The 24,297-nt window shown below is 38.2% G+C and overlaps 1 protein-coding gene across 1 annotated transcript in view; it reads right to left on the bottom strand.

Annotated features, from left to right (window-relative positions):
* LOC5565707 (abhydrolase domain-containing protein 2) overlaps positions 1-24,036 on the bottom strand; it is a 58,862-nt gene extending 34,826 nt beyond the window's left edge. Inside the window, exon 1 of the mRNA XM_021846230.1 lies at positions 23,245-24,036. Coding sequence (XP_021701922.1) covers positions 23,245-23,399 — 155 coding nt within the window. The 5' untranslated portion in view covers positions 23,400-24,036. The remainder of the gene's footprint in view (positions 1-23,244) is intronic.
* Positions 24,037-24,297: the final 261 nt, after the last annotated feature.

Here is a 24,297-nt window from a genome sequence, read left to right as displayed (position 1 = left end):
ATATTTCTGATTCTGAGTAAATGGCTTATTGGTGTGTTTTGTCTGTGTATTTGGCCTTAGAAATGAGTTATTTTACGAAGCAGGTCAAATGACAGGAGACCTGGGACTTTTTAATCATCGTCGTCAGTTTTCGCGATGATGGTGGTTGAGGACTGTGCGCATTTCTAGTGTAGCTTTTCATCCAAGCGAAAACTTAAATGAAGAAAAATTATTAAATTATTTCTGATCACAAAAGTGCCTTTTTATGTGCAATATGGGTAACGAAGAGGTAGCTGATACAATGACTAGGTGTAATGTTGCAGTAACGAACATTTTTGGATCTCTTTTTTTATCATTTTCTCCATGTCCTCGTTTAGTAAGATGAGGCGTTGTTGAAAATCACGCTGGATTTAATCCCACGTCTCCTGTCAATTGACGCCGTTGCGGCGATCAGCTGTTCCGAAACGTCTCGTAAAAAGGCTCTTTGGGTTGCCGATAATAGTCGAATGGTGCCGAAGCCGTAAACTACTCTATTGAGATTCTTAACATTTCATGGATGTTGTTTCATCCAAACCTCCGTAACTGTACTAAATTTCAAACAAATCTAGTTAAACACTCCCCGCATTTTTACGACCTAAAGTACGAATTTTTATTTCATTTTATTTTTCTAAGATAGTTTATTGAATAAGCTTTGGGACAGTGTATAAAGATCTGTATAAAATATTACGATTATGCAGTATATTGTATTCAATATGTGGCTTGCATTTGCACAGAATTCTTTATTTTTCTTTAAAACTTTAACTTTGACATACTGTTTCAATTAAACTATAAAAGAACTTTCCCCTTATATTCCAGAAATATCTTCATATAAGTGTTTGCAATGGAATGATGTACAAGAAAAACCTATTAGAACAAGTCATTTTTTCGATTATTGGCCACCTGATCGCCCATAGTGGAAGGATCTACCTAGGATTTTGGATACAATCAACAGCGTACACAAGGACACCCATGAGGAGGAGAGGTAGGGACAACTATCGTTTTTGGATTTACTTGTCATCAGGAAAAAAAGTTCATCGTTCAACCTCGAGATCTATAAGAAGCCTACAAACACCCAGTGAGTCATCCCCGTCGAATCATTCGTTTCAGCATAACATGACTTCGTTTCATCACATGATCCACAGGATGCAGACTCAACCTCTCAGCGAAGACGAAAAGACTAAGAAGCTGGATTATGTCTTCGAAACGGCAAGGATCAACGGATACAAGGAAAAGACGATAGCAGAGAATTCAAAATAAAATTTTGAAAATGATTCTGAGGCTTCCTCCCTGGTATACACACTTAAAATAAATCGCAGTATCCTGTGAAATAAATCATTGAAATTGAACTGTAAACAACAAAGTTACAGATTTTCCAGTGAAATCCACTATTTTACCGACAAAATCCGTGAAATCTATTATTTTACCGGAAAAAAATCCGTGAAACAAACAATTTTACTGTAACCCTGTGAAATACTAACGAACAGTTCGGTAACAGCATTATTTTCACCGAACTTCTGTGAAATCGTGTGACAGTCGCTCTGGCAGGCATGAGCTTCCTTTTGTTGCAGTTTTTGCACACCTCTAACAAGCAGTGTAAGCTAGTCTAGTGGTAGCAAGCCTACTTCCTGATTGGTAGGTCGGGAGTTCGATCCCCAGTCTGAGCCATTTTCTTATTTTTCTTTATGATTTCGTTCAAAGATTTTACAGATTGTTCGGTGATTTTTCACCGAAGCTTCAGCTGTTGAGATTACGGTGAAATTTCACCGTAATCCGTAATTTTTTTTAAGTGTGTAGTACCAATGAGTTACATAGAATATCCAATGTTGAAACATTTGAACAAATGTCAAATAAAATAAAATAAAATTTCAGGCAAAAATCGTTACAATCTTCTATTGCCACGATTAATGCGTTATATGTTTAGGTTAAGTTAGGTTAACTATATTAAAAACTTTTTTTTCTCTTATAAGCAGGTGAAATCAACTCACCTGTCAAAAATCTGAACTGCTACGGCAAATGAAATGTAATATGTTGTTAACAAAATGTTAATAAAATCTTAGATTTGTGTTACCAAATTAGGATGATAGTGTTGTCTAATAACACAGAACACCTAGATATAAGAAATAATGAATGTAATGTTTGGAATGATACTAAAAAAAAAGAGAAGGACGATAAGAGCCATAATTGACAAAAGGAAATACCCTACAGTATGGCCCATAAAAACGCGAAAATTTTACGAAAGTAAGTTTAACCCTTAAAAGCGTTACTTTGAATCAAGTAACCAGTCAGCACTCGTTCAGCATTACATCTGGTAGTGCTGCTACAGCCCAGTCAACATTTTGGTTGGTATAACTTTTGTTAAACATCATTCTATATGAATTAATTCAATCGTATAGAATGCACGAAAAGGCTATATACCTACCAAAGTGGAGGCTACATGCGTACTTGATACGACTTTTTCGGACTTTCTGCGATCAGATATACGATGCCAAAAAATTTGAATGAAATTAAAAAAAAAGTTTCCAGCGAGTCTCGAACACGAGGCCTCTGGATCAGGAATTGGGCACCTTACCACTGTACCACCAAGGGTTGCTTATTTAATGGGTGATTATTTGCCAATGTTAATATATGTTTCATGTACAGCGACACATACTTTGTTGTTCTGTGAGGCCCCGTGAGCAGATAGACAAAGTTTGGGTGGCAATTTTTGCAAAGTTATTGCGATTTCATACGATGCTTATTGGATTGATATATGATCTGTCAGTTTATATAACATAACATGATTCTATGTCGCACTATTTACGACATGTTTTGTTGTCAACACAGATTGTCGTTTATGAATTGTATTGGGGATTTGGGATTTGGGAACTTGTATTGACATTGATAACGCTTAATATGGCATCTTGTGCTATTCTGATTTTGGACGCATGAATATGTGATTTTGGATGCACATTCCTATACGATACGTGGTTCACTGGGAGAACAGGTTTTGTTTGGCGAAATAACGTGGTACTCCATGATGCACATTCAGAAATATTGACTGTCGCTGTCAAATTATGTAACGCCTCCATGAGGAGCAAAACAAAAATATCTTTCATCTCCTCTCGTCTTTCGTCTGTTTGTGGATCATTTTTGCTTTCCTTTCGGTTTTTGGGACTTAAACTGATGATCTGGTGATTTCCGCGCTGCAAGCTCGGATACAGCTGATGTACTTCCGAGCACTTGCGGAGATTTCAGATGCTAAATAAATCAAACCAATCTATCTATATATTACTGTTTGCATTTGAGACGCAAATCTTCACTAAACTTCCTCTAAATGCGGTAACACAAAACAATCAAAGGACACCTAGCAACGATTGTATAAATCACCGCCGCCCAAGCAAGATAAATCTATCATTTCTTGTGAAAAATCTTACCGCATTTGGTGTTCCCGCATTTGATATTTGCATTTCAAACGCACACAGCAATAAATAAAAATGGAATGATGTTTGTATGTCACGAAATAACTTACGAGCGGGTCAACGGATTTGGATGATTCTTTCTCCGCTTCGTTCGACAAGGGTTCCGACGTGTTTGTGTGTATAAAAATCCAAGAATATTCACTAGGAAAGTCGAAAAAACGAGAATGAACAGAACTGTCATTTTGTATGGAGTGATTCAAATCGTTTTCCAACAGCCTACTTGATGGCAAGACGAAGTTTGCCGGGACCACTGCAATTTATGTCCAAATTATTGCTTTCATATCCAAATTATTGCTTTATCATCAAAATCAGCTAATGTCGTTGTGGATCTATCGCGCTTCTTCCAATGAAACATTAGCTAACATTATTGCTTCTTGTAGATTTTTGTCACTGCAATCATGTTTGCTATGTTTGCACGGGAGTATGAGTGAGACAACAAGTGATGTCAAATGAGTAACACATAATCTGCACTACTTCTTCATGCTTGGAAATAAATGTTGCCACGCAGTTTATTAATGTTTATTAATAACAGTGCCTAAGTAGTTTTTTACCGTATTTAAAATGATTTCAATTCTTAATCCTTTGAATTTTCTTCATAAAAATAAAGAGTTCTCTAAAGCAAATAAGTTCAAGGTATGGATGAAACAAGGCCACACATATAGAAGCACTTACTAACGGCTCACAATTTAGATAACACCGAAAATGATCATTTTTAAGCTGTAACAGTAACAGCTTGATCGTTATTAAAATCGTAAATGAGCCCTTATTCAAAACATTGTCGATTAGATTACTAGTGACATATTAAAAGCTTTTATAAATAAAGGCTTGTTTTCATGTTGTGGTATTCAGCAATTACAGATGAGTGCTAAACCAATCCGCAATAAGTAATTGAACTTCGATTAAAAACGTCGAGTACAAAAAGTTAGAGAAAAGTTCAAAAAATATTTGCACGGACAGTGCAAGAATAAAAATTCAAAAATATATTTCGAAAAATTGCTGAGAAAAGAGTGAAATATTTTCAAGAAATATGGTGTAGCATAGTACAAATTAAATCATTAATATTTGAAAGATATTTGTTCAAAATTACGGATGCCTAATGGCAATATCATTAAACATAATTACTTTCCATAACTTATTTTGGAGGTTGGTTACAGCTTGAAGATGTCTGTTCAAAACGTTTTCCCCGGTGATCTTCTCAAATTCCCGTTTTTTTCCCGTCCTTTTCCCGGTGGATTCGAATTCCCGTCTTTTTCCCGCTTTTCCCGTTTTTCCCGGTTCGGTGGCCACCCTGGAATCTAGTTTCTGATCATTGTAGTGAATTTTAACATGACTTCTACATGTAGGAAAATTTGAGTCATTATGATTTTACTTTTTATAAGTTTAATGTGGCTCAATTATTTTTCAAAGTTTAATAAAACCTAAATACTTAGGTTTGTACGAATTTTTCCTTTGGTTAAAGAGCACTTAGATAAAAACCGGCTTATAGTTTTCCAGCAATCCCACTTATATGAAACTTAAATCACAGTTCTTCAGAATAGACAGTTTAAGCTAAAATAGCTCAAGTCTCCAGTATTTCATATATGAACACTTTCTATCATTTGACAAGTGCGAATGATCGAGACAAGGCCTTCGAATAATTTCATAATATCGTCGACGTTTTAAAAGCTCACAAAGTTATTGAAGTCGATGGCTACATGATAAATTTACAAAGTATGTTTACAAACCCTCTCTCGTGCAGGAAAATGGGTAGATAAAAATCATATTCAAACAGTTTCTAAACAGACTAAACAAATCAACTAATAAAAAATATTTTTTGTTTCGTTTTTCATATTAGTACTAACATAGAACATGATAATATGGTTTTCACATTATTTCATGGGCCATACCGTAAGGTTTTTTGTCGTAATTTACGTCGGGGTTTTTTTTAAATAACGCGGGTTTTTACGTCGTTTTTTTAACAACGCGTTTTTTAAGCGTAAGTATGTACAGCATACTCAGAGTACTTTAACGACACTAACCCTTATCGCCGAACTGATAAAGAGAGTCTCCATCCTATATGACAGACACATCACCAATCAGCTCCGCCAAAAGCTAAAGAATTTCGGAATCGATTTAGTGTTTTCCAGCAGAGGCAACCAACTCAAGACTTCATCGGGCTCTACCAAGGATTCGGTTAACTAGGTGTCGTACATGGCACAGCCGATTCACTAAAGGACATATACTCGATGAATAGTAACCTTCAATTTGCAACATGTGGCAAGAAGAAAAATCATAGAACACATTCCGTTGGATTCTATTCAGTTGAAAAGTCTTAAAGATAGATTTAGCTATGTAATTGAGAAACATTTTGAATAATGATAGAAAATCAAAAGGAATTTTATTAGCTTTTCTCAGAAAAGCAAAATTACATTAAACTCTCCTTTAGTCGATATTCCATATCTCGATACCAAGTTAGAGAATCATAGTAGAAGTTGATTTTCATAGCTTAGCCCCTTGGATCACATTTGCACTGGTTTTGTGTTCTATAACTCGATACCTCCTCTCGACGGTCTCTTCAATATCGAGTTAGGGAGAGTTGATTGAATTATATATTATAATACTATTGTGAAGAATTATATCTATTTATGAATTAAATAATTCAAAGCCTCTATTATTATGGCAAACATTTCTATGAAGTGGCACCACTGTGCAACAGTAAGACGCGTGCCAAATATTTGATTTTTTGATTCGCGAACAGTCGGCTTGGGTGTGGAATAGTCCATCGTCATAAATTTATAAAGATTAGTTAGCTGACATAACGCAGATCGCCCATTTGGAATCGTTGAGTTATGGTTTCCAGCATTAAAATTTAAAAGGTTGCTCACAGTCCAACACGTTTCGGCATCCGGTGGCCAAAGAAAGACGATAGCGGCCATCGAACCAGAGATAGCAACTGCGGCGAATCGAAGGGAAAAGCGTATCAAATTATAATTCATTCCATGTTGCTACCGGATTTACGATATGCGCTTTTGTGGGCCTTATTATTTGGGATGACAGCGGTGCAAATGATAATAATAATGATGATGGCGATGGTGTAACCTCCAGCCAACAAACAGTCGATACGAGCCTAAGGTTCACTGAAGTGTGACGAGTTGTGCCAATAGTCAACACTGCTGAGGACGGATGATATTTTTTTGCTTTCTTTCCGATGCTTTATTGGAAAACCGATTGGGAAAGCTGATGATTAATGGGCTCGATTGATTCAGTGGGGGTCTGTCAATTGGTAAGCTGCGCTAATAGCAGTGGGTGGGACCTCTGCTGGGTTGAAATGCTGAAATGTGACATCTGGCTCAATTGTAACATACTGCATTGCATTTTTATTTCGGGAAACAATTGCATCTAATTTACAGGACGTGTAGCAAATTGACAGTAAACTATTAGGTACTTTATCAAAATAGTGATTAACTCTTGTATAATTTGGGATAACACCCTAAAACCATTGATAATGACATACGTTGATTCAAAGTTTTAACTAGATTTGAAATTCGCACGTTTTTGATGGTTGTGGATTTATTTTTTGATTTCCTAAAAAAAAACAACGGTTACCAATGGCGTTATACTAAATTATGAGAAAAATAGTGCCTAAAAAGAGACTTTACAATCTTAATATTAAGTAAATTGCGTGGATTACACCTGAACTGCCCATAACTGCATATTTGTAACATTCGACAAAAGTAGGCATTGAGTAAATGGAATACCAAGCGTCCATTTTATGGTAGTATGGGAGTAAACTAAAATTGCTAAAAATTACCAGGAACTCAAAAGTGCTTATTTGAGGCTGATATTTTGTACAACTTATAACGCATACTTGGTGAAAAGTCAGAAAATAATTCTGATAGAAATTTCATTGCTATTGCATTAAGAGGCTCATTTATAATCTCAATGTGACTGTTATGCGGTTATAATCACCAATGTGACAAAACAACTTGGTATTTTTTCGAATTTTCTAGAACAATCTCCCAGATTTCAGTAAGTTGATCGAAAGTATTTATCATTTGATGGCTCTCCCCGGTATTAACTCCAATTTGTCAAAAATGTCGAATGTGACTGTTATGCAGTTATGGGCAGTGAAAGTCTGCCAGAAATGCATTTAGTAGGTTTATCAAAATGTTCGGTTTTGGTCAAACAACTCTCGCATACTCTGAGATAACGCCCTAAAAGCCATTGGCAGCAACGTGTGTAGCTCGTTGTTTCTGAGCAAAAGAAAGGATAAGCATCAAAACCAACATCACGGACAGGTAGATAATGATCCTTCCTTTCCCATAGCGTTGTTGAATAACATGAAAATCCATTCAAATGCTCAGAAACAACGAGCTACACACATGGTTACCAATGGCTTTTAGGGCGAGATCAGAAGTTATGCGAGAACTTCAGAAATATTTTTTTGAAAGAAACTCCGGCAACAATTTGTAGACATTTCGACAAAAATTTCTATACAGAATTCGCACCTCAATTGTGCAGACGGTAGAACTTACTTACCTATTTGGCTTTACATCAATTATCTTGATAAAGCCTCGCCAACAATATTTCGCCAATTCACTCGGTTCATGGCCGCTTCTCTCCATCCTCGACTGTGACCCACGCTCTCCAGGTTCTGGTGCACCTGGTCAATCCACGCCTTCTTGTTCCGACCGGATTCGTAGCGAACACCATTTTTACAGGGTTGTTGTCCGGCATTCTTGCAACATGCCCTGCCCAGCGTATCCTTCCAGCTTTAGCTACCTTCACGATACTGGGTTCGCCGTAGAGTTGAGCGAGCTCGTGGTTCTTCCTTCGCCGCCACACGCCGTTCTCCTGCACGCCGCCGAAGATCGTCCTTAGCACTCGGCGTTTGAAAACCCCAAGAGCTTGCAAGTCCTCCTCGAGCATAGTCCACGCCTCATGCCCATAGAGGACTACCGGTCTTATGAGCGTTTTGTACATCGTGCATTTGGTGCGGGGGTGAATCTTTCTTGACCATAGTTTCTTCTGGAGCCCATAGTAGGCACGACTTCCGCTGATGATGCGCCTTCGTATTTCCCGACTAACATTATTGACGGTAGACGGTAGAAAAGCCTCCAAAAAAAATTGTCGAAAATCCGTCGATTTTAAATATTCTCTGGTGTTTCAATTTGAGCAGCTAATCAATATTTTCGTATGACTGAAGTCACATTTTGTTGTAAATACTGGCTTTTTATTGATCAGGTCAGAATAGTGACCAAGTCGTAAAAAAGTGTTTCGCAACCATCCCTCAATTTAACATTAATTACAGTTATTTGTATGTATAAGTACCACCCAGCTTATCAACGGACTGAACAAAGTTTGCACACCGGCTTCACCTCAGGTGCAACAAGAGTCCTGCCATCAAGAAAAATCGATTTTTACTGCCCCGTCAAGTGCAGGTCCGGTCCAAGAATATCCTTAAGAGTCGCTCTCAAGGAAACCAGTCGTAGTTGGACGCCGACAGTGCATAAAGTAAATGTCACCATAAAGAAACCGGAAGAAATAAATTATTCGGATGGTTTTATTTGGTGTTTGGTTTTTGGTGGTGTGCTTAGTGCCACGTGTTGTCCCTTTTTCCGTTCCTAATAAGGAAGTGTAGCGTAAAATTTTACGCCCCCACAAACGCTAGATTGATCTGTAAGTTGTGGTTATCTATCAATTCTGAACTCTAGTTTTTTCTACCTCAATTCACAAGCTTTCGTGTGACCTTCAGACACGGGTTTCTTACACCATTAGGCGGCAAATGAACGTGAAAGCAAATTGTAGGCGATAATGGTTCCATTATAAGGGTCGGGTTTCTTGCCGTTCTCGTTGTCACCCCTGAGGATAACCATCGATAATAAGAGCAAAAAGTTGACAATTTTCTTGTTTGTTTGTTTGTTTACCACAGGGCCTTAAAGATTAGACATTAAAGATCAAAGACATTAGACATTAAAGATAGACAAGTAGGAATTGGTGTTAGTTTCACTGCGGAAAAACTTTCTGTCTCAAACATCACAAATATATGCGTGGGGTCTTCCCTAGTCTAGTGATTAATCCGTCGCTACAAAGCAAAGCCATGCTACGGTGTCTGGGTTCGATTGCCGGTCGGTCCAGGATTTTTTCGTAATGAAAATTTCCTTAACTTCCCTGGGCATAGAGTATCACCGTACCTGCCACACAATATACGAATGTAAGAATAGCAACTTTGGCAAACAATTCTCTCAGTTAATAACTGTGGAGGTGCTCATGAGAAACTAATCTCAGAAGAATACTCTGTCCCAGTGGGTACGTAATGCCAAGAAAAAAATAGGGAACAAGTTGAAGTCTGCCAAAATCTTATGTCCTCAATAAAACAGGTAATTTTCACTTTGTCTATTAAAACTAGAACTTCAACAGCCTGAATGGCTAGTAGCTTGTTCTAACTCGTTTCAACTAGACCATACCCAAGCTACAGCTATATAATGGCACTTGTCAAGTTCACGACCAAGGTTGAATACATGCTTACAGCCCTATCGCGGTTTCTCTCCTAGATTTAACTCTAAACGGTTGCACCCCAAGAACAACCTTATCCCGGGACATTCCAGTGAATAGTTTAGTTATATAATTCAGCTGAAAAGGAAACTGACAAAACCAAATCCCCAACCCCAACCGACGATGTTAGCAGCATCGTATCATATTCCATACATTCTTGAATGAGATGAAAGTGCTTTTAGAAGCAGCGCACATGCACGACGCGACACCTGAATACCGAGTAGTTTAACCGATAATGGCGCCACTATTTCCCTGAAGCAGCCACACGGCTGGCAGTTGTTGCTCGACGCTGGCAAGTTAGCTGTATTCAGTATTCACACAGACTCAAGTGTGACTCAAAACATGATAGGCACTTTCAGGTTGAAATGGGAAACCTCTTTTATTAATTTAATTACATTTATGCTAGTTATGCTACTTGATACTGCCTATTTTTTTGATTTTCTATATAATCTGAGTTATTTAAATAAAGTTAAACATTTTCAACTGCATGTTTCCCTCATTTTGTTGAAGGATTTCTTCTTAACTAAAAATTACGACTCAAAGACAACTGATCTAGCTACTCAGCATAGTGTTAGATGGACAACTTCTCAGTAATTAACTGGGAACTATCATTGCCAGGGACTTATTTTTTATTGTCTGAAATCAAGACTCAAAGATAGCAAGGAGTTCGCTTCGGAAGCTCAAGCATGCAGTTTCTTTGTATTCATCGCCGGAGTGAATTTTACTCGTTTTTCTGGGCAGTGACGAAACGGAATGTGATTGGCAACTGCCCTATCAATGATAGATTATCAATTGGTGAGCTCGTTTCATGCTTCTATTTCAATTAAGTTATATATGTTATCACAGATCTTGTTGTGACAACGGTTTTAATGTTACGTTTATGCATTTATAAAAAAAAAACATTTATTAGTTTGTCACTCCAAGTATCGGGCTATCTATTAAAACTATATGATGTAAATTGTGAATCCTACTACAAGAAGCTTTTGGAACAGGTTCATGATTTGGGTTTGAATTGGAACGGTGAATAAAACGGCCACTTGCGGTAGCTTAGTAACTATGCCCGGCAGGAGTGGCACTGCCGGGTACTGCACTAGCAAAAAGCTCACGGAGGTGCTGCTAACAGCCACTAGGAGACTTTCTTCTGCACTTGGAATTTCACTTTTTTTACTTAAAACTCCACTTGGATAAAATTTAGGATTACTTTATGCTTTGGAAGCTCAATTTGGAATGGTTTTGTTTATAAATCTCAATTCTACTAAACTTAGCTAGCTATTACAACTGATGGAATCGAATTATATGCTACTCATTTCTAGCACTACTACTCTCGCCAAGCGTATCTGCGATCGATTCCTAAGAGACCGATATCGTCCGCAAAACCAAGAAGCATAAGCGACCTTGTAACCACACCAGATCTTCTAATCGCAATGTTGAACAGGTAATCCGAAAGTGCGTGTCCTTGCTTCAATCCATCTAGCATCACGAACGAGGTTGAAACTTCGTCTGCAATCCGAATACTTGATTTCGAATCATCTAGCGTTGCACATCAGCCTAATAAGTTTCACCGGAAAACCATGCTTTACTGAATCGTACGCTGCCTTCAAATCAAAAAACAGTTGATGAGTCTGCAGGTTATATACCCGGAATTCATCTTATGGTCATTCGCAAGGTAAACTAGTTCGTTATTCACCGACGTAAGGTAGATGTACCAATAGTGGAGGTACTAAGCACGATTGAACTTCAGTTAACCGCCTAAATTCAAGAAGCGCAATTAATGGCGAAAGGAAAATTGTTTTCGTGGCAGATTTAAAACATGTTTAAAAGTAGAAAGACTTGCAAAAGATGTCATGGAACACTTAAGGTTCCATACATTATGCGAGACATGAATTCAATGTTATTTAAGGTAGTCTTTTAGGGTTTTGTGCTTCATTGTGCATTTTGAAGTGAACGGGCCGTTCGTGAGCAGCGACACAATTTTGCACGCAAGTTCACTGTTTGCTGCGTTCTCGTTCAAAATTAGAACGCATTCAGTTCACTTTTGGCTCGCGTTCAGTTTGAAATGCATCACTGGTTTACCTCTTCCTACGAGAGAAAACAGTACAAAACTCATTGAGCAAAACGACATCTGCTAAAGCTGTTTGATAGTAATGAGCTACAGAAAAGCAAATGTTTTTTCGGACAATCTAACCAGACAAAAAAAGGGAAGTGTGTATCAATTTGTTTAGAAAGAAACGCAAGTAATGTGTTGAATTTGTGTGCCGTGCTCCATTTCGCACATTCGCACCAGCTACTTTGTTGATTTGCACATTCGTATAAGTGAGCTCCGCTATCGTTTTATAAGAGGCAACAGAAAAAGATCCTCGTAGCAATTCCTGGATGGATGAACACCCAGATATTTCTTTCGATCATTGCACCTGGCAAAGACTGGTACGTTGATTGTTGCCTAAAATATCCGCATATCGCTCCGGTTCATACTGTTTTTTGCATCAGTGGTAATTTCTATGTGCCGCCTTTTTCCAGGGTTGGATTATTCATATTTTCTTCAGCTCTCGCTGCACTGTACCGCTTTTTGTTAAGTCGGGCATAGTCTACTAACATATTAACGGCTGGTAGCAATCAGACAGCAAAATAGTAGTGACTTATGTGACCAAATAGTGACCTCAAAACTACAAGTATTAGTCATAAAATAGACTAGAAATGAAAAAAAACATTCTAGGGAAAGTGTACCAGTTATGGCCATAGTGGTTCCCTATTTGGCCATATGTGACATTTTGATAACTTTCACATTTCAAATCTTTTTCAATGCTTAAACAAGATGTATCTTAAATCTAACTACTACAACACAGAAAAAAAATCAAAATCTGAAGACATTAAAGTTATTACGTATGGCGAAATAGGGAACCACTAAATCCATAACTGGTACACTTACCCTATGTGGATATTAACCAATGTTGGATGGTGGATATTAATCATTGGTTGAAATTTTTAATGTAATTCCTTAAATAATTTCTAGCAAAATAAGTACTCTCATTTGGAGTCCTGGACGAGTTTTGAACAAACTCTTTTTGGATTTGTTGGTTGTTATTCCAGACCGTCTCTTGTTAATCTTCTGGAAACATTTTGATCAAGTTCTTCCAGAAAGCAGGTTTAAGATACGCTGGCCAATGACACATGAATGTTTATCACTCAAAGACGGCTGCATCAAATTGCTTTTTTCCAACATGTTCATATTAATGTATTTTTCCAAAGAGGGGATATTCATAGATTTAAAATCCTATAGCCTGAGATGTTTACTTGGGTTATGGCTGCGCTTCGGCCCCCCAAGGAATTTCGGAATATCTCAGGATCCAGTTGACCAATGATCAATATCGATACAGATTCTAAGACTAGAAGAGTTTTTTTCAGAAATTGTGAAAAACTGATGCAAAAATATCAAGATACAGAAAAGTTACCGAGGTCTGAATATTTTGATTGCGGTGAAAACGAAGCTGTCGGTAGAGGGGTCAATGAAGATAGACTGCGCTCATGCCCCAAAAGTTGAATTGATATTGGTGCTCCATTCATAACAATAAAATCGCATTGTTCATTCATTAATCCCATCTGATCTCACGGTATAAGTGTTCCAAAAATACCAATTGGAGTATCGAGTTTTTCGAAAACACAACCTTCATCGATTTCATAACATAAACAGAAACGCTCAATGTCGGCCAACGTATCATCCCAACAGAGTAACCGAGGCCCTTTGACGTCACTGATTGTAATCCGATTAGCAGTAAAGGTGAAGGCTCATTCAGTAGCACATGAATCTAACCCCTTTGTCTATGTACAGGGGATAGACAAATTAAACAACGCTACAGAGAAAAATTGAAAAAAGTCGAAAACTAGTATTTTTAAGCTATTCTAGCAGATATTTTCAAACTATTACTAAATTCGAAAAAATAAAAAAAATTTAAACAAAAAAGAAATCAATAGTCATGATAATTTACCATGTTCCCTGTAGTTATATCAACAACCCGCACACGTTACCGTATTTGATGTGTTGGCGACGAGAAATTCTATCGTATACGTAGCAATGTGCCGGCTGGAGATGCTATCAAGCCTTAGGTAATGGAAGTGCTGTACCCACCCACACATGTTTCGCAGAGCGTTGAAACGGGCCGCTCGCCGTTCGCAATCAGCAGGCAAGGTAATTCCTCGTGTAATCTTCCAAATTGATGGAAGTCTGTTCGATAGAAAAGTCATTTCTATCAGCTTCTACCATCATCGGTATGACTAATACAGGCGACACAGTTTTAATTCAAGTTTTTTTTTGCTAGATAAGCCGACATCACTCTTATCAGCTACTGACCTTTCGTTACTGGACGGCAACAGAGAGATGTCGTCATTTTTTGGCTCAATTTATAGGTGTCTAGTATGCGAGTTTACGGAAAGCGGAATACAAACAAAGCGGGAATTCGCTTATCAAACAAGGATCCGTTCAAAGTTCGCGAAGAATCTCGGTCGGGTGATTCCTTCTATCCACGCTGTTTGCTGATAGAATTCAGTTCGATTCTTGTCCGCATGTGATTGCTTTTAAGTATAAATGTGCGAAGCTTATCACTCGTGAATTAAGCGTACGTCTTCAGAGGAATGCGTTTCTTTTTGAAACGGTGACCTGTGGTTATCTCGGTTCATGTAACAGGTTCTGCTTCAACTGAGCTCGATTCATAGTAGACTTACTAATTCTTTTCTTATTCAAGTACTGGAGCATCTTCACTGTAAATAATTAAGGACAAAGGTAATACAAAACAAAACACAAATTTCAAAAATAAAACTTAGTACCATAAATGCAATTTGATTTCCCATAGCTGGTCATCGGATCTCGACGTGAAGTAGTTTTCGTCCTTCCTTTGTATTGTATGTACTGAGGACTGTGACGTACTATATTTGATTCTATGTCCTTCAACTTTCTCAATAGCTTTATTTCCATCCTTTCAACGTCGTTGTGTAGTTCGAGAATATGGTTCAGAATGATTGTAGCATGAGTTGCGGTTACTTTATTTTTTCAAATAAACCTCTGCAATGGATCGCAACAAAAAAATCACCCAAGCTTCCGCCAGCTTTTTGTTAATTTTCCTGTTTTCAATCTGTGATATGTACCTAAATATCTAGTTGCGATATCTTTTGGATTAAGATCGTCACAGTCCCTAAGTTCTTCCCCATAAAGCTGTCAATTATTTTAAAAGGGCTTATCGTTTTAGCTGTCGAAAAGTCAAACTGTGTCTCAAAGCTTTTCTCGGTGGCGGTAAACCAAATAATATGTTCTTCAAACATTCAGAGTGCATTTTCTGCCCCTGCTGGACGATGTATATTGTGTGGTGGTGATCGAAGTTTCTAGTTGAATTATCGTAAACGAACAAAAAAAAAAATGTTTGCCAAATCGCTATATGTACCTCGTGCAAACAGCTGAACGGAGGAAGTTGCTTACGTTGCTCTGCCTGCCGGTAAAGAAAAGGTGTTCAGCTTCAACGAACGGGGTGCGGTTTTCCGACAAAACGATAAACCTGCCGCTAAATACAAGTAGAATGAATGAAAGTGTATTGTGCACACAATTCGAGCGACTGGAATTGCCTTCTTGTGGTTTCAACAGTTGTTCGGGTTGTAATACATTGATGTATCGTGATTTTGAATTGAATTTACATCTCTGTTCTGAAAATCATCAGGCGGCGATTCTTTTATTGAATTAAATTTTCGTTGGTGCAAACCAACATTCAGATCTCAATAACTTTCTCAAAAAGTTTACTGATAAGTGAAGCAAACCTATTAGCTAGAAGTTTCGGCAGGATTTATAATTGGTTAGGTTTTAAAATTGGTACACCTTTTTGTGTTTTTATTTTTCAGGAAAATATGTCAACTAAATTTCCTAAAAAAAGTATATTAACCAAGAACAGTTAGCTACCTTTCTTGAAGATCATTGCCAGAGACTCAATTCAGCCATTTCTCAATTTCATTTTCCATTTGCAAAGAAATGTTAAAAATTGAACTGATATGATCTCTTCATGGAGAGTTTGAAATTAAAAAGCAATATGATCAGCGTTAGTAACAAATTGGCTATAAAACTGACTAGAGCCGATTAAGACCAAATCAATCGTAGAAGGGTTTCTAGAAGAGGAAAAACAAGTAGGGCTATCAGGGTATTGAGTTTTTGAGAAGCACTCATCAAATCACATTCTGCCGTTTGATTTTCTTTGTCAATTATTCCATGAGCGATGGTTGGCATTAAAGTTACCAATTTCATTGAAGAGGCAAATAGGTAGCTATGGAAGTATATTTACCAAACTGTGTTTCTTTAACAGAAAAATACAAAGTTTCAAAAACTTTGGTTTCAGATGACGAAAAAAGATGGTATTTTATACGCCTGTGAATAATGATAGCAACTCCACCTCATGCTCCATCTAGTCGATCATTACGATAAACAAAAAAGTTTGTTGTTCCAATTTATTTAATGTAAGAAGCTTGTAGGAATATAATAAAAGTCTCACCGATTTCAGACTGTTGGCATGCCATATCTCATCCAACAAATTCTATCCACCATTGCAACCGTCTGTTTACTTCCCATCTTTTTCACCACACACCATTCGCTTCCATCCTCTCTGAGTCAAAGCATACATACGGCTTGCCGCTCGCCATGACATCATCAATGAATACCGTTTGATTTCATTTTTCTTCTTTCCAAAACAATTCGCACCGATTCTGTCTGCCATCCATATATGCAGCAACCCTTCAACATAGCCACTTTCTAGAGTTGATTGCTGGAGGGTTGCTGATGGAAGCACTAAACCCAGGGCTGGTAGCGAAGAGTGATACCAAAAATATACAGACAACCAGAATGTACATATAACTGAATCACCTTTTGCGTTATGCGATGCTTATATGTGCAAAAATTCCGTATAAGATGTCGTCAAAAGGCCCCATGCGTACAAAAGTGGAGGCGATATATGTGCATAATTTATATGATGGAAATCGACATAAATGCGAAATACAAATGCGAAATACATTTATACGGAACGAAACAAAATGCACTGATGAACTCAGAAAACAGCGTTATATGCGAGGAAATTCATCAATGAAACGATTTTATTGACCAGATTGTGCGGGTGTGATGTGATTCGCACAAGTAAACGACTTTTTACGTTAACTCTTAAGCGATTTCTGGTTGTCCACATTTGAAAAACTAGTGACCGAAGTCACAACACTGAATTTACACCGTAAGATTAATAATAACTTGGATAGAGATCATCATAAGTTTCTGACAAATCTTTGAAAGATTATCCATAAAAACCAAAACACCTGCGAAGAAAAAAGAAATCCAAAGGATAAATCGGATGGATCAAGGGGATCAAGACGATTTGCCCGTAGGTTACAACAAAATATCTTGAAAATAGTTTCTCATTTTATTTAGAAGCTTACACAATTGTTTAATCATTTACTTGCGTATTTCTAGCAATCGTATATTTTTATAGCAATAGCACACTGAAATCAATTCCGTCATTATGCGCCTTACCTAGCTTAAATCCACGTCAATGTGTAGTTATAAGTTAACGTGAACAATCCAAAACTGTCAGAATTCCTAAAAATTTTAAAATCTTGTTGGCCACGGTTCATATGAACCAATGCCATGGCCACATAAATAACACGGCACCGCTTAAACGTCAAATGGTGAACTCGTGCATCGGTCCATTGTGAGTTCGATCAATCGTTAGAAAATGCATTTCGCCGAATATGATTTTTTTCGGTATTCATTTAAAAAACCCTACTTTGGAAGTAGCGCGCATTGGAGCTTATCCGGATGGGAATCGAATGCACCACTTCCGAAGTTAGGCATATGAATACGGCACCGCTCAAACGTCAAATTAGTGAACTCGTGCCTTGGTCCATAGGGTAACGACTGTTTATTTTGATCTTAAACGCTAACTGTTGGCGCCAGCGGCAAAAAGAACAGGCAACAACTTTTCGAACATTGAGTTTCTTTCACTGGCCACCGAGCGGCAACACTGATCTTTGTATTCCACTCACTGATCGCGCTACGCTGGATTCTCAATTTTCTCAAACTTCCAACACAAGCGCATGGTAGTCGGGAGCTGTCAAAACGTATGGAAAATAATGAAAAACGCGAATGACAAGCAATTAAGAAACTGGATCGAAAAAGTAGTGATTAGAAATCAAGCGTAATGTGAATACTTAACTTTTAGTGTTTAGTTCATGTTCCATGGTGCATTATTTGCTTCAGGATTTCATTTTTACTACTACTGGAAAAGAGCCATCTATTGCCTTTTCAGTTTTGAATACCGTCTTGTTGTCGGTCTGCACAAGACTGAATATCACTTCTTCGCTATCGCTGAAACGAAACTAAAATCTTCTGTTCCTGTTAGACCAATTCGTGTTCCAGCTTACAACTCCGTGGAGCATTTCTTGCCATCAAACCGGGGCCGCAAAAGCAAATCTTGTGGAGAAACTGGACTCTATGTATTGAAAAGTCCGAAGGCTACCCCAGTACTCAAATCGACATTTGATCCATATGTGCCGCTGTCGGAATGATTCGAGTACCTCGCTGTGCAGGTAAAAATCAATGAATTTATCATCGAAATCTTCACCGTGTAGGGTTTCAATGCTAGTAATGGACCCCTTAGTAGCTAAAATTAATTCTAGACGCTTTTCCGCAATGATATCTTAGACGCATATACGTTTTGTGGAGTCTAACAACAAATTCAATGTCTTTAATTCATAGTACGTCTATGAAACATACAAAATCATTCGATTTTTCCAGCGAAATATGCATTTGAAAAATTGTTGTCCGAATGCCTATTATGGACCCTCCCGGGGTCCATAATAGGATTGTTTACAAATTTGACGTTGCGTATTATGGACCCTCCATTTGATTCCCATGTAATCCGCCTCGCTGCCGACGAGCCTATTATGGACCCACATGGAAATGCGTATTATGAACCCTCTTGTGTGGTTTCATTTACAAAACTGTTCAAATATCTGTATTTCTGCGTCTCAAACTAAATATTTTGCCTGAAACTGCTGACTAACAATGTAATCGAAGTTCCCCCGGTGGATTTTCATAGGAATAAAGTTGCTTTGAGTGTGATTTTATGTTTTTCTATAGGGGGTCCATGATACGCAAAGGGTCCATAACCGGCATCGACTCCCTACAATCCATCTGTTTCAAGTCCGCACTTTGCACGTGAGTATGAAAAACTGCGTTTTGACCTACAGGAGTTTGCTTTTGATCGAATTTTCGTTATCGGCAACTTTGACATTAGTGTAAGTTCTCCGCAGCCATCCTGTAACTTAGGAGCGCTTAATTGAATCCGCGATACATGTCATCGAACCGTTCTGCCGACCAGAGTAGCTGAAAGAAGTACTACGAGCATCGATTTACTAATCACTGATTGCCCTTATTCTATAAAGCAGCGAAAACAAAAGCATCTAGTTTTTTCTGATCACGAAATTGTTTTTCTCATATCTGATGTCAAAATAAGATAGGCTACATCTCAACGCATTGCGGTGAGAAATTTTCGTAATGTAGGGTAATTTGCCCATTATTGCGGTATTCCCTATTATTGCGGTATAAGAATTAAACCCTCATTATTTATCGAAAACTCTATTTTCTATGGATATTATTGATGATAATGAAAGCTTATAGTATTTCCAAGCTGTACCAGATAAATTATTTAGAAATTGAACGATTTTGATCGTTGGAAGAACAGTTTTAAATTATGCATCAAGAAAATCCTATATTTTTAACCAGCCCCTCTATCTACGGACGGGATTTCATAAGCGTGAATTTTTAAGTTTGGAACCAAAACAATTATATGCAGCGGGTATATCAGTTCAGTATGGATGTAGTTACATGCTAGATATTGAATTTTGAACAAAAGTTTTATATTTTTGAGAAAAAGCATATACCGCAATAATAGGACAATGAAAATAGCTTTTTGCCTATTATTGCGGTATCTGTAAACCTGTATGTAAAATTCGATATTTCAATAGTCATTTTGAATGTAATTGCTGGAAACATTAATTATATTATTAGGATACTATTTTGTGACATAATTTTGTGTCATTCATACATTTATTTAGTCAAACAAAAGATTTCTGTTTATCTTTATCCTGTAGTCGCTCTTATTTACAAATATATTGCAAATAAACACAATGTTTTACCAAAAATATTACGTGAACTGATTGAAAATGCCAACGATACGTTGAAAAACTAAGATACAAAATGATCGCTAGGAAGCAATCTTTTAAAATTGCATTGAATTGGTGAAAGCTAGTGAAAAATATTTTCAAAAGCACTAAACTTGTAGGTTATACTTAAGTCAACAAATTTATTTATTATATAGCGATTAGTGGTCACAGATGGAAGAACCTTGTCTGTTCACATTAACATTGTCCAGGAGATAAAACCGGCAGAATCATTCGATTCTGTTGATTTGTTTTCGAATCGTGACATAAAGTAATGAATTAGCTTTCTTTATAGATATGTCCAAAGTCACACAAACTGACAGTACCGTGCAGTGTCATTAACATGGAGGGAGCATAATTTCAATTCTCAAACATTGTATGGCATTGAATGTATACTGAATGTATTAAAAACTATGATTTTTGGTATACCGCAATAATAGGACGACACTACCGCAATAATAGGACGAAATATCGCAATAATAGGACAAAGGAAGAGCTTCAGATTTATGTTAAAAAAATGTATGTTTGATTCCAAAAATTACTTTTTTAGTTCACTATACTCCACATAAAGGATAGTTTTAATACTTCACAGTGCAAAATACTATAAAATTTAGGTTTTGGACAGTGGAATACAATTTTAGTTTCAACACCGTGCTTAAGTCCTCCATAATAGGACGGATACCCTAGATGTTCTCGCACTTCAAGCAGATTTTCAGTCGAGACATTTTAGAGATGTATTAGATACCGCCGACATTAACACTAAGACTCAACTAATAACAACCAAAATATGATGGTGCTTCGGCCTTTCATCTGATTCCTTAGCACATGCATTCTATGCGCGAAACCCAAACAAGAGAAGAAACGATGCCCAGTGGAACTACTTCGTAAGAAAGCGCAGTTTGGCTGCTTCGTTGATTTGAGCAGCGAAGAAGCGTTATGGTGAAACTCACTTTGCTGACGATCTCCCAGCTAAAAAGCTCTGGAGCAACCCCTCCGGTGCGAAGACGTTCACAACAATGCCAAGAAGAGCGATCTCATCGAACAAGCTAACCCAGACGAAATGAGTCGTTTTTTCTGCGAAGGACATTGACTACTAGCAAACAACGATGGAGCTGAGGAAGAGCAGGAACACCGGACTGCCACAGACCGCGGCAAGATACTCCTCAATATAAGCGTCAATTTAAGATACTCCTATCAAATTCCAATATCGTTCATAAAAGCCCCAATACCGAAGGTAATCAATCTAGCCCAACTCAAGGACTTTCGGCCTATAAGCGTTTTTCCAGCAATATCTAAGATATAGTGAAACCTCCATAAGACAATGTTCCATGACTCGATATCGACTCATGAAACCATACTAAAATCAAAATTTCATGGTTACTATGATGGTCTCTTCAAACAGCTTTCCAAGTAATTTATGTTCCATTACTCGATATTTTCATGAGTTGATCTTACCTCCAGGTATCGACTCATGGAGGTTTGACTGTATTCGAAAAGATCCTTCTCGAGCAAATCATTGATTATGCGGAAGATATTGATCATCAACTTCTTGCATCAAACCAGTCAGGGTACAGCGAAGGTTTCAGCACAATACCAGCGTTAGCAAAAGTAATTCACGATATCTACGATCACAAAGCATGAACCACGAGCCTTGTTGATAGCTTTCTCGCATCTTTACTCTTCTACAATACAGTTGTTGTAGAAGCGATGTAGGTATGATGGGCATATTCAACACTAAATAAATCGCACTCGCTCTGCACGCCTGTGTATTAGGCAGCCGGATCCTATTCTTGGCCTTCTATCTTTGACCACAACATGCGTCGTACTAAAACTCTTCTTCTTGCAAAGTTTCAGACAATTCGGCCGAGAAAAACAGCCATGCCAAAGTGAATCTTGGAAGCGCCCAAGTGGTTCTGCACCCTATATATGAGATCTGCGGAGATGATCGAAACTTGTAACCTTCTAAGTTATTGGGTTACAAAGTGGCTCGATAGCTTAGTTGGTAAAGCGCTCGTCTAGCATACAAGATTCCTAGGTTCAAATTCAGGGCCCAGATAGCCGTAGCGGTAAACGCGCAGCTATTCAGCAAGACCAAGCTGAGGGTCGTGGGTTCGAATCCCACCGGTCGAGGATCTTTTCGGGTTGGAAATTTTCTCGACTTCCCAGGGCATAGAGTATCTTCGTACCTGCCACACGATATACACATGCAAAAATGGTCATTGGCATAGTAAGCTCTCAGTTAATAACTGTGGAAGTGCTCATAAGAACACTAAGCTGAGAAGCAGGCTCTGTCCCAGTGGGGACGTAACGCCAGAAAGAAGAAGAAGAAGGTTCAAATCCAAGCCGAGAATGTGGATTTTTTTCAATATTTCACTCATAATTTATCCATTTTTACCAAATTAAATTACCGAGCAGCCCAATAGAAGCGTCAATCAATTGTTGTTTCCTTGACCTAAAAATAGTATAACTGACAGGCTTACGTTAAGTTAAAATGAAATATATATTAAATACCAAAAATGCATAAGACGGGGTTGATAGTCTAATGACCTTCATTTCTGCTATGTATGCAGAAAATCATGGGTTCAATCCCAGACCCTTCCCATTCATCGTACTTTGTATGCATCAATCTATCGTTTGCTTAAAAATAGTGACCTAGTCACTAAAAATTGACTCGCTCATAGCCCTGATGTTTCAAACGCAATCGTTTTCAGCGGAATCAAACCGACATCGGACGGAGGCCAAACGAAACACATTCCAAAACAGAAAAAAAGAAGCTGTCTTCCTCGACCGCACCTCGACTCGAACATTCCGTGATGTGGTTGTTGTAGGCGGACTGTATTATACCTCTATTCCATGGAGAGGCGAGAACTGAGGAAAATGCAACCGAAGCATTTTCATTCGCAGGGTTTTATACTACATTCATAACTTTTCACCAGCTGTTGCTGATTGTGTTATGCGATTCTTATGCGATAACTCCAATAGATGTAAAATGAATTCTACTTACGGATCTCGGAGCATGGGAGCAATCTTGTGGAAACACTCCATGAACTGGCCATCCTTGCAGAATATCTGCGGCAGCTGCGGTTGACTGTTCACGTTCAGGATCCGGAACAGGATACAAAGGATCACGGCTATCACCGCTAGGAATGCTGGCGACATATTTGAAATTCACTGAGAAATGCACCGTCGTTTTTTGTTAAACAAGCTTAATACAAAAATGCACACTTGGGGAACGATTTTCAGCTTTGAGATGGGAATGATCTTCCTTGGTTTTCACTGCTCGTGGAATGGTTTTTCGATGGCCATTACATTTCTCCAGGGGTGAATCAACGTTATCCTATCACACACACTCGCTTGTAATCACAGGAATCGATTCCATTCACGGACAACACCGGACACATAAAGCCGGAACGCGACCAAAGGACAGAAAATTCCGATCCAAACGAATGGTTTTGAGTCCACGGACTCAAAACTTCAAAACCGTAACAAATTTTCCGCCTACTTTGGCGGAACACAAACTGCACTTTCTTCTGTCGCTTTGGAGAAAAACTCAAAACCGAATCTGCGGCGCGCTTACTATCTAGAAAGCTACTCTCGCGAAAAAACCGTGTCTATCACATTCGAAACGCACCATTAGACTGACACACAACCGCGATGGGTAATCATGGGCGACAATGCCGCCGACGATGACAAATCGGTCACCAATACGACCGCTCTATACGAAGCACACAACGCCGCTGCTTTCATAAAAGGGGAGCGAGATGCCGACGACGACGACGGGCGTGTTACCACCCAAAAAGACGACAATGACAAGTGTGGCATGTGGGGTGGCTGAGTGTTTTGTTTTTGGGGCTGTTTGTTTTGATTTCGAGCCGATCGTCTTCGAAAGGGTTCGTGTGGAAATGTCAAGATGACGCTTGTTTTCGAATAAACGCAGTGGGTGTTGAGTGAAAAATTTCCGAGCGGGAAAACTATGCCCGCCATTAGCTTCGAGAAAGTGATTGTAGCATTGCTTTCAACCGCTGCAAATTAAGCTCAAGGGCGAAATGCGACGCCA

This window comes from Aedes aegypti, chromosome 2 (assembly GCF_002204515.2).
Source record: "Aedes aegypti strain LVP_AGWG chromosome 2, AaegL5.0 Primary Assembly, whole genome shotgun sequence".
Taxonomy (NCBI): Eukaryota; Metazoa; Arthropoda; class Insecta; order Diptera; family Culicidae; genus Aedes; species Aedes aegypti.
The sequence above is the reverse complement of the archived record's forward strand: the minus strand, read 5'-3'. Positions and strand labels throughout refer to the sequence as shown.